The 11,170-nt window shown below is 32.3% G+C and overlaps 1 protein-coding gene across 1 annotated transcript; it reads left to right on the top strand.

Moving 5' to 3' along the window:
- The first annotated feature begins 2,612 nt into the window (after nt 1–2,612).
- Nucleotides 2,613–5,254, top strand: LOC118034054 (cinnamoyl-CoA reductase 1). The gene is made up of 5 exons (XM_035039208.2): nt 2,613–2,909; nt 2,996–3,150; nt 3,413–3,598; nt 3,809–4,161; nt 4,868–5,254. The coding sequence occupies exons 1-5, from the start codon at nt 2,771–2,773 to the stop codon at nt 5,046–5,048; spliced, it is 1,014 nt and encodes a 337-aa protein (XP_034895099.1). The 5' UTR covers nt 2,613–2,770; the 3' UTR covers nt 5,049–5,254.
- Nucleotides 5,255–11,170: the final 5,916 nt, after the last annotated feature.

The following is an 11,170-nucleotide window of genomic DNA, read 5'->3' as shown; positions in this document are numbered from 1 at the left end:
ATTTTTTTTTCTTACAACTCTTGTATAAATATCTAATACAGTCTCCACTAATATTTTTTAGATTAGATAGTGTGTAATTAATAAAATCCTGAATCTTATTACAATAATCCATCATCCATAACCCCTAGAGTGAATTTCGATACATTCATGAACGATCATACATTACTTATATCAAACCTATTTAAATAATGATGATAACAAGTGTTACTTAACTACATTAACTAAAACAATTTGCAAAAAATATTAGTTTACCTTAATCTTATTCAATCTATTTTAATAGTTTTCTTAATTCATTATCAATTGTATATCTACATAAATTCAAATTTCTACACATTTACCGAAAATTAAAATGCGAAAATAAAATTGACAAAATATAAAACAAACTTGTTAAATAAATTAACTATTATTTATTTCATCACAAAATACCAAAGTAAAAAATTTGACATAAGTTTTATCGATGTACAAACAAATATAATTTTATAAAATATAAAATAAACCATAACATGAACAAATCATGAATCCATACAACAAAATTGCCAAAGAAAAAACTATAAAACAAGTAAACACCCAAACAAAATACATATACTACAAAAGTATGCAAAAAATAATAATTAATATTTTAAAAATTATGTTCAAATAAAAATGTATAGATTTGCTTACTTAAAACAGAGAATCCTCAATAAAATTTGAATTAGAATATGGATGCTGACAAACCGAGTGTTATAGTAGCTGAATTTGTTGTGGGAGGTTTAATTGTGTTAAAATTGAGAGGGGAGAGGGTTGTTGTTTGTTGCATTTAAAAAAAAAAAAAAAAGGAGAAATGAGGTGAGGGGAGGGGAGGGGAGGGTTGATGGCTATGTTATAAATAAAATAATACCAATGGATTTACCGATGGAATTATTCCGCCAGGCATTCTATCTGCCAGTAAAAAGTGTTATATCACTGTAAAATTTGTCTTTTTAAATCACATCGTAATACCATCTATAATTTCTGTCAGTATATAAAAAAGAATTATTTTTTGTTGATATATTTTATGAATGAATTTTATTGTCAAGTTAGTTCTACCGGTAAAGTCGTTGGTAAAAAATCATCTAGTCCTTTGATTAAAATGTTGCTCTAAATAAAAAAAGAAAAAAGAAAAAAAAACAAACATTCAATAAAAGAATGATAAAAAAACAGATAGAGAAGAAGACAGGTCAATATGTGGGAAAAGAAAAACATGGATGATTTATTATAATAAGGGTAAGGTAAAAAAAATATATAGTAATATCCTTGAAGGTTTCATTATTTCGATACATTCATATATTAATAGAACAAAAATTGCTTGTTCGGAAATTACAAATATATTATTTGAATAATACCATCTTCTTAAATAGTTAAGTTTCATGTAAAAGCCAAAGAAAAACTAGAGGACAGGAGAGTGGTAAAAAACAACATGCACTTTTGGTCCAAAAAATACATATATAAAACAATAAGTTTTCCATGTAAGATTAATTTATTCGTAGCTTCATTACTTTTTTTCCCACCAGACTCTTTGCTGGTTTAATTAATCAGTGGACATTCATTTATTCGTCATTTTTTTTCTAGATTAAATCCAACTCACACTGGGTTGGAGAAAAGTAGGCTTACATAAATATTATAATTAATATATTAAATTAATGGTCAGTTAATTTTTAAAGTGTTTTTTTATTTTAAAATATATTAAAATAATATTTTATTATTATTATTATTTAAAAACAATTAACATCAACAAATCAAAATAATAAAAAACACAAAAAAAAATTATAATTTAAAATAAAAAAAAATATTTTTTTTTTTAAAATACAGTATCACCATAAAAACAAACATCGCCTATATCTTATATACAATAAAAAAAATTCATTCTATCTTTTGTATTTATATTTGTATGGTTACCGAACACAATTTTATTTCCTTCTCTTATTCAATGGTCCCATCTTCTTTATATAAATTAATTTTTTATTTTCTATTCTAAAATAATATCTAGATTTTCAACATCAACACTTGCCACCCATCCGAGCACTAATGCCCTTATCTTTCTACTTCCAAAAGAAAGGACTGCTCTCTGCCCTTATCTAGATTTATGGTCTGCGTATTTTTTTACACCAAATTCCTTGCTGGTTTAGGACTAGGATTAATCAAAAGACATCAATTTATTCATAAATTATTTTAAAAGAGTGGATTATATATAATTATCATACACGTTCCTATTTTACAGGATAATAACGAAATATTCTTTAGCATGAGCACTTGTCATCCATTAGATGCTTTCCCTCTCTCCTTCCAAAACAAAAGTACTGCTTGTGATCTACAACCAATGGGTCTTTGTGTATAATATATTTTAATTTCTTAATTTAAGAGTAGCTTATAATTACATTTTGATCAAAAACTGGAGTCAAAAACAAGAGTACAAAACAATCAGGATCCATCCAAGGTTTATTAGTAATTATAATTGCACTTTTCCACCGAATTCTTTGACGGTTTAGGAATTTTAATTAATCAATGGACATTAATTTATTCAAAAATTCTTTTAAAAACGTGGATTAAAACAAATATAAATTCAGGACATGGAGTTGACGGTTCGTATTACAAAAACTCAGTCACGTACCTATAAATACATCCGCTCCACCACTTCTTTCCTTGTAGCATCCACCTCCTAAATCAAGAGAAAAGGAAAACACCTCCCTCTCTCTGTCTCTCTTCCTTCGTTCTACCACCAAACACGCACACATAATACATATATCAAAACAACATGTCTGTCCATACTTCATCACTTCCATGCCAAGGCCAAACTGTCTGTGTCACCGGGGCTGGTGGCTTCATTGCTTCATGGATTGTTAAGCTTCTTCTAGAGAAAGGTTACTCTGTTAAAGGAACTGTGAGGAACCCAGGTTAGTTATAATAATTGAGCACTTGGATTCTTTCCCTTTCCCTTTCCTGTTAATTTAATGCTTTGTATTCGTGTTGCTATACACAGCTGATCCCAAGAATTCCCATTTGAGGGAGCTTGAAGGAGCTCAAGAAAGGTTAACTTTATGCAAGGCTGATATTCTTGATTATGAGTCTGTTAAAGAGGCTATTCAAGGGTGTGATGGAGTTTTCCATACTGCTTGTCCTGTCACAGACGATCCAGTATGTTTCCTTTTTTTTTCTTTTTTTTTTTCGGTACATTGGTAGTAAAAAATTTGTTTGGATGCTGAGAATTTTAAGAAGAGAATATAAAAACAACACTTGGACTTCCAAGGACAAATTTTAGGTTGCCGGTAAATTTAAGTACGGGTGTCACCGACAAATGTTAGAAAAAGATTTTATACATTTTTTTCCCGTAATTCATGATGCAAAGTATGTCTTCTTCAAATTTGCTTTTGATGATTTTGTGTTACAATACTTGAAGGACAAGGTGATGGAGCCAGCAGTGAATGGAACCAAGAATGTGATCATGGCAGCAGCTGAGGCCAAAGTCCGACGAGTGGTTTTCACGTCCTCAATAGGTACTGTGTACATGGACCCCAACAGGAGCCCTGATGTTGTCGTTGATGAATCTTGCTGGAGTGATCTTGAGTATTGCAAGAACACCAAGGTATTTAATTAACAACACGTGATGATTAACATAATTAAATACCTCCTAATTAGAGCACTCAAAGCATACAGAGCAGGTGTAAATAAGAATCTCTCTAAGATATCGTGATGTAATTTCATTATCGATCCTTGCGTCATAGGGCTAACTGCATCTTGAAATCCTAATTGCCTGTCCTTCACATCTTGATGTAAGTTCATCTTGGAATTGCAGAATTGGTATTGCTATGGAAAGACTGTGGCAGAACAGGATGCATGGGATGTGGCTAGGAACAAAGGAGTTGACCTAGTGGTGGTGAACCCGGTGGTGGTGCTTGGACCATTGTTGCAACCCACTGTCAATGCTAGCATCCTTCACATCCTCAAGTACCTAACCGGCTCAGCCAAGACATATGCTAACGCTGTTCAAGCTTATGTGCATGTTAGGGATGTGGCCGTAGCCCACATTTTAGTCTTTGAGACACCTTCTGCCTCCGGCCGTTACATTTGCTTTGAGAAAATGCTTCACCGTGGAGAGGTGGTGGAAATCCTTGCAAAGTTCTTCCCGGAGTATCCCATCCCCACCAAGTGAGTTCTTATGATTTTGAACAACTTCATAATAATCACGAGCTTAACACCTCTAAAAAACTACTTCAATGGAAAAGTTAGAATAAATTGGCTTTTTCTAACGTAATGAAACTTGTATTATTTTTCTAACCTATTTTTCTTTCATGGTCCTTTCCCGATTTTTCTTCAAATCTTCATTAGCAAAATTATATTATGATTTTAAGAAACAAAATATTTGCACAAGAAAGTCAATTTAAGGCTTGTATATTTTTTACTTTCTCGTTGACATATATATATATATATATATATAAAGCAACTTAATGCACTGAATGTTGGAAGATTTTGTACAATAATTAAATTAAAGAATAAAATCCTGTTGCATCACAGTTTTCTGATACTTCATCCCAAAATAAGAAAATAAATGAAGAAAAGGGTTTTCTGTCCTTATTATAAATATAGTAAAAAAACATGAGTTAGTGAATATTAATATTCACTACTAATAATCCAATGGGCAATTGTTGTCCCAGTTTTGACTCGTATGATAATCTAATTGGAGTGCTTAAGGTCAGACAAGTTGATTGAATGTTCCTAGTTGGGTTGCTAAGGTTATACGAATCTGTTTTTTCTGCTGTCTTCAAATAAACCTACCAAGTTTGTAGAAAGAATTATTAATAATGTTGTGTTTTCATATTGAATATTAATATTTTGTATTGCTATGCATTTGCAGGTGTTCTGATGAGAAAAACCCAAGAAAACAAAACTACAAGCTCACAAACCAGAAGATCAAGGATCTGGGCATCGAATTCGTCCCAGTGAAACAGTGCCTGTATGAAACTGTTAAGAGCTTGCAGGAAAAGGGTATCCTTCCAATCCCAAAACATGTTGAAGACTCTGTGAACATTCAATAAAGGCTCGTTTATTAGCAGGGTAGAGGTCCACACCTCAAGTATGGTTGCAGCTGTTTGTAAAATACATACTAAAAGAAAATATACTAAAGAAGAGTGTTAATGTCAGAGTGCAAGTGTTACTGTCTTCTATATGTAAAGACCTCTAATTGTCTTCATGCTTAGATTAATCCTTTTATAATGAATGTTTTAATCCCTAAATTAATCAATTATTGGATGTAACCTTTGAGTGTTCCGCTTGTTGTTTTTTGGTTGTGGAGCCAGAGAGTCCACGGATTGCCCCTGTTCAGATCACGAACAGTCAAAACAAAAATGTGGTGCAGTCTGGACTATCAAAATCAACAGACATGCACGGATGTCTATTAACACACCAGGTCAACATGAATGTATCCTTAGCATCCACTGTATAGCCAAAACATCTAGAAACATAACCATCCAGATTCATGAGTCTGTGAGGGTGTTCAATGCAGCCCGCCATGTTTCTCACAGGCTTGAATCTAATTGACTTGTCACATCTTTAACAAATCCTTCTTTTCCCAATAGAACAGCTCTTCGCCATTCAACACAAGTAACAACAGCAGTGTGTTGTATGCTGTGAGTATTTCTTGTACTTCGTTAACATTCAATAGTTTTCATTAATGGAGTTAGTTTTCTATCAGAAACTCTTAGTATACACTAGACAGTATTACACTCTCATTTCATAAATCAGACTCCCTCTTTTGAAAGAAAAGCTTCTGTTTTTTTTCTTCTGAAAATCCTTGTCATTTATCCATCAATATTCGTTTATAATAAATCATAAAATAAATTATAAAGAACATATTTACTTATGACTAAAAGCAATACATTTCGCTTAATTATTTTTTTACCGACACTGAAAAGGCATCCATGATATTGTACTCATGTGGTGAAGTCAAGAAATCTACCTTGTTGATTTGCCGATTTACCAAACATGTCGGCAGTCATCAACAGGTCAATTTAGTGATAAAGTAAAGTCGGTAGAAACATAACCCATGCATAAAAAATGATTGAACCCTACAAGATTATGTATGTTAAATCATAAATGTATCAAAAAATGTCATGTATGATTAGCCCAGTCTATAAAAAAGTTAATCTACAAAACAGATTATCCATAGCCACACTAAATTTTTTTGCATTTCACTTTGTTCTTCAAAAGAAGTTCTGCAAGAGTGGATGCGAGAAAAAAGAAAATCGTGGTGACATGCTATCTGAATATCTCAAGCTAATGGTTTATTCCGCATAGTTGTTTGGTCCACAAAGATGTTCGGTCATCGCATAAAAATGGTAAGACAGAAGCAAATTATGGATTAGAAAAGGAAGTAGATTATAACCAAATACGGGAAGAGAGAGAGACAGTAACATTGGTCCAACTCATGTTAGGAAATAGATTATAACCAAGTAGGAAAGAGGAAGAGAGGTTGATGGCCAGGGCTAACATGGGTTCAACCCGGCCCACCCAACAACCTTCCTCTTTTTTTTTTTTGGACTTCGGCTAAAGCTAATCCAAGCATATGAGCTAGGCTAAAATAAGTTTGGTATTTCTTCAATTCAGCCCTTGATTTCATTAATTAAACCAATTTCAAGTTTAATAAAATCCCCAAACTTATCAATTCTTTTAATCCAAAATTGAATTCTAAATTTTTAATTTCATCCTTAATCTAATTTATGTTGTCTTGATCCAAATTTCAATTTATTCTTTATTTATTTTATTTTTTCCATTATTTTTTTTTATTATTTTTATATAAATATAAAATAAATAAAGTAAAAGAATAAAAAATTGGGTTATTATAACATTAAATCTGCGTTGCATATGTAATCTTAGGTACAATGATATATAATTAAACTCTAAATTTATCCAAAATTTCAGCTCGATTTTTTTGTATGTACCTTGGATCTTCTTTGGCCAATTTTTGCCACATCGTCAATCCTTTTACTATTATTATTTTATTTTTAGTTTACAAGAAAAAAAGGTAAATTTTGAGGAATAACCCAAAAATGGGTTATGACACTAGTTTTATTGTTGTCATTTGTCTTTCCCTTCACGTACATAAACATGTTCTTTTCTATGTGCATAACATCAAGGTTATGGTAGAGAAAATTGATCTTCTAATAAAAAATCTCTCACAAAATATTTCGCTGGATATTGACTGGTATGACCTTGATTCATTCTCATCGCATCTATAATTATTCTTTAAGGATTGTTATTGTTATCTACAACCTCATGCATGTTGCTAGTACTAGAAGTTGACCCAATCATCCTTCTACCATGGTATCATGAAGAACATATGGTTCTTCGTGTGCATACTAACACATGTTTTTTTTAATGAACGTTTTTTGTAGAAGATGCATCGTTACAACATTTAAATCAATAAAGTTTTTTTTTCTTACACCTCTTGTATAGACATCTAATATTGTCTCAACTAATATTTCTCATATTAGATAGTGTGTAATTAATAAAAACCCTGAATTTCATTACAATAATCCATCCTCCATAGTCCCTAAAGTGAATCTCGATATATTTATGAACGATCATCCATTACTTATATCAAACCTATTTAAATTATTGTTACCCATTTTTAGACGCCACAAAAAAAATGGTAGAAAAACTTGTGAGAAAAATCATAAATTTTTGAAAGGATTTCTGGATTTTTTTACTTTATTTTTTATTTTTAAAAAATAATATTTTATAATATAATAAAATATACTTGGTTTGGGGCTCAGCCCAAGCCTATGGTCTGAGCCTACCTTGGCTGGGCCCAAATTCGGCCTAAAGAAAACAGAACAGAGGTTGGACTAAAGAAGGAGTCGGGTCGTGTCCAGACGCATGAGAAACAGGGTCTTGACTGGTCCCAAATACAGCTGGGCCGAGTCTTGACCTAGGAGAATCTAGGTCCTGACCGGCCTTCAAAGAAACTAGGACTTGACCACCCAAAAGAACTGGCTCTTGGCTGCTCCAAAGGCAGCAGGGCCGCGTCCAAACCCAGGTGAAAATGGGTCTTGCCAGCCCTAAATAAAAGGGGTCTTGACCGGCCTCAAAATGACTAGACCCAGACCACCCTAGACAAAAGGCAGCTGGGAGGAGAGGGGCCGAGTCATGACCCATGAGAAAATGGGTCAAGACAAACCTCAAGGTAAAAGGGTCGCGACTCGCCCCTATAGGAACTAGGCCACGACTTGGCCTAAACAAAACTTATAACAGGGTTGAGGGTAACCACACAATAGTTGGGCCGCGTCTTGACCCACAATAAACTAGGTCGAGGACGACCCAAACTGGGGCTAATTAATAGCACTGTATTCAGAACGAATTGACGTTCTGTATGCAATAAACTTACTGCAATTCTTTCCCTTCTTTGCAACCGTTCCTGCTAGGTTTTTTTATTCTCTTGTATTTGCATCCTCAGGTCAGCTCGATCTGTACAAGTATCACCCCTTTTCATGCCCGGTTAGTAGCTGCAATTCACGAAATTAGCAAGGGAAAAGGTTTTGTACCTCACTATGCGAGCTTCGAAAGAAGACAAAGAGAAGAGCTCATTGTTTCTTCAATGACTGTGAGTTTAGATGGGTGTTTATGTTAGAAGTTGTGGGTTCCTTTATCTTCCTCTTATTCGTGAGGAATCGTAAGCCTTAAAGGTCTTCATTATCCTTCCACTGCTCTATTCGGGCATCTCCCTGGCTTAGAATCTTGTATACGAAGAGCTTTGCTCCTCAACGTAGATTTGTCCCGAGGAGAAAGTAAAAACACGAGGGAAGTTTTCTTTTTATTTGAGGTAATCTTTTGTTCTTGGGTCACATTTTTTTTCCTTTCTGCTCTTTGAAGAGGAGATAATAGGCCATAATGTTTTTTTTTTAGTCTTAGTTTTTAATATGCGTGGTGTAAAGGCATGCTTCTCCAATTCTTTCCTTTTGTATGAAACAAGCAAGACAGGTTCAAGATTAGGAAAAATGATGGGTCATAAGGCATGAGTTCTGTTATAGGGTTTTGAGTTCAAAATTTTGGTTTTATTACGCATACGGGTTCTGTTATAGGGTTTCGAGTTCAAAATTTTGGTTTTATTGTGCATATGGACTTGTGCATTGCTTGTGAGAATAATGGGTCAAACTTATATTCAGGCTTCGAGTTGTCCTGTTTGTTTTTGTATTTCAAAAGTATTTAAAAAAAAAAAATTAAAAAAAATTATTTGCTTCAAATTAATATTTTTTTGGTATTTTTAAATTATTTTGATGTGCTGATATTAAAAATAATTTTTAAAAATAAAAAAAAAATTATTTTGATACTTTTCTGAGTGAAAAACACTTTGAAAAGCAACCGCAACCACACTCCCAAATAGGCCCTAGTGTGTTGAATCTTGTTTGTTTGATATGAACTGTTTTAGGTTTCTTGTGAATTTTGAAATATATGTGTATGGCTTGTTAACTTTAATTGTGATGCTTATGTTTAATTGTGATGTTTGTGTTTTGACCAAACATGAAAATTTTTTCTTGTGTGTTGCATACGGTTAATAGCCTAAAAATACTTTGAATATTTTAAAAAAAAAAACTTAGATATGTCTATAAACTATCAAAGAGAACCAATGTATATCTCTTGAAATCTATGGTTGATTCAAACTAAATTTACAACCTGTGAATTAAGAGATAGCTAAGATAGAAATCCAAGAAGATTCAATGTACTTAAAAGCTCATTTTTCTCTTAGCATTTCAAGTATTTGTGACTCGTAAATCGTAAAGAAGAGAAACAAAAAAAAACTAAGTTAGAAATCTAAGGTAATTCAAGGTGCTTTAAAAGCTCATTTTTGCCGTAGTATTTCATACTTTCACAACTCGTAAATCGTGGAACAAAAATTGAAATGTCCCAATTGTAATAAAGGCTTCTTTCAAGGATGTGCAATTAAATTGTTCTAAATAACATTTTGGGCATAAATCTTCTCTTATGTTAAAAATAAACAAGTTGTATTACTCTTAACAACATTTTGGACATTTGCCTTTATATTATTAAGGGGGGTAATGACCTCTTATTCATATAAGAGTATTTTTCCATATTAATTACTTAGAGTTTCTTTATCCAAATATTAATAGTGAATAATAACGAATTATTTCAAAGAATATTTTGGATATTAACCCTTTGAGATTTCTTTATCCAAATATTAATATTGAATAAGGATCAATTGCCCAAAAATAAGATTTTTATATTTTTGGAATATTGGCCAGAACCCTTTAGAATTTACAAACATGTTGTAAAATCCAAAATGCTATAAAATAATTTTTGTGTTTAAGAAATTCATACTAAAACATATTTTTTAAAATTTCAAATATTTTTTTTCAAAAGGAATGTTCAAAATAATTTTATTTTTTTTACAGTATTGGTCATATGCAACACACAAAAACATTTTTATATTTGGTCAAAACATAAGCATCACAATTAAACGCAAACATCACAGTTATATTCTAAGATTCACAAGATGCTTAAAACAACTTATAAAAAAACTTTCAAAGCCAACTCAACTGAAGCAAGATTCAACTTGCGTACTTTAAACCAAAATTCTATAACTGCAAAAGAATAAGTTCTAAAACTAAAATTTTGAACTCAAAATCCTATGATAGTGTCCGTGCCCCCACGATGTTCCTAATCTTGAAAATTACCATGCTCGCGGAAGGAAAGAACATGAGGGGCATGCCTTTATACCATGTATATTAAAGACTAAGACTAAAAAAACAAATGGCCAGCTATCTTGTTTTAAAGAAAACATAAAGGAGAATGTGACCCAAAAGTCTGCCAAAAAACCACCTCGACTGAAAAGAAACTTCCCTCATGCCTTTTTTTACTTTCTCCTCCAGAACTTGCCTCACGTTATTTACTTTCTTATATAACCAAAACTTTGTTTAGAAGCAAAACTTCTCTTGCGTAACATTAAAAGGCAGAGAGACACCCAAATAAAGGAGAAAAGGGGTGGTGAGGGCCTTTAAGGCTCACAGTTCCTCACGAAGAAGGAAGAGGAAGAAACACATAACTCTAACATAGAAAAACATCTAAATTCAAAGATATGAAAGAGATAATGGGCAAGCATATAACCTGTTGTCAACATAAAGAACGAATATCTAAAGCAAATAAA

The sequence above is a fragment of the Populus alba genome, chromosome 1 (genome assembly GCF_005239225.2).
Source record: "Populus alba chromosome 1, ASM523922v2, whole genome shotgun sequence".
In the NCBI taxonomy this organism is placed as follows: domain Eukaryota; kingdom Viridiplantae; phylum Streptophyta; class Magnoliopsida; order Malpighiales; family Salicaceae; genus Populus; species Populus alba.
The sequence above is the reverse complement of the archived record's forward strand: the minus strand, read 5'-3'. Positions and strand labels throughout refer to the sequence as shown.

Excerpts from the sequence above, each read along its gene's own strand:
- LOC118034054 (XM_035039208.2), top strand. The coding sequence starts at position 2,771 with ATGTCTGTCCATACTTCATCACTTCCATGCCAAGGCCAAACTGTCTGT. Across the intron at positions 2,910-2,995 it reads AGGAACTGTGAGGAACCCAG|CTGATCCCAAGAATTCCCAT; the intron begins GTTAGTTATAAT and ends TGCTATACACAG. Across the intron at positions 3,599-3,808 it reads AGTATTGCAAGAACACCAAG|AATTGGTATTGCTATGGAAA; the intron begins GTATTTAATTAA and ends TTGGAATTGCAG.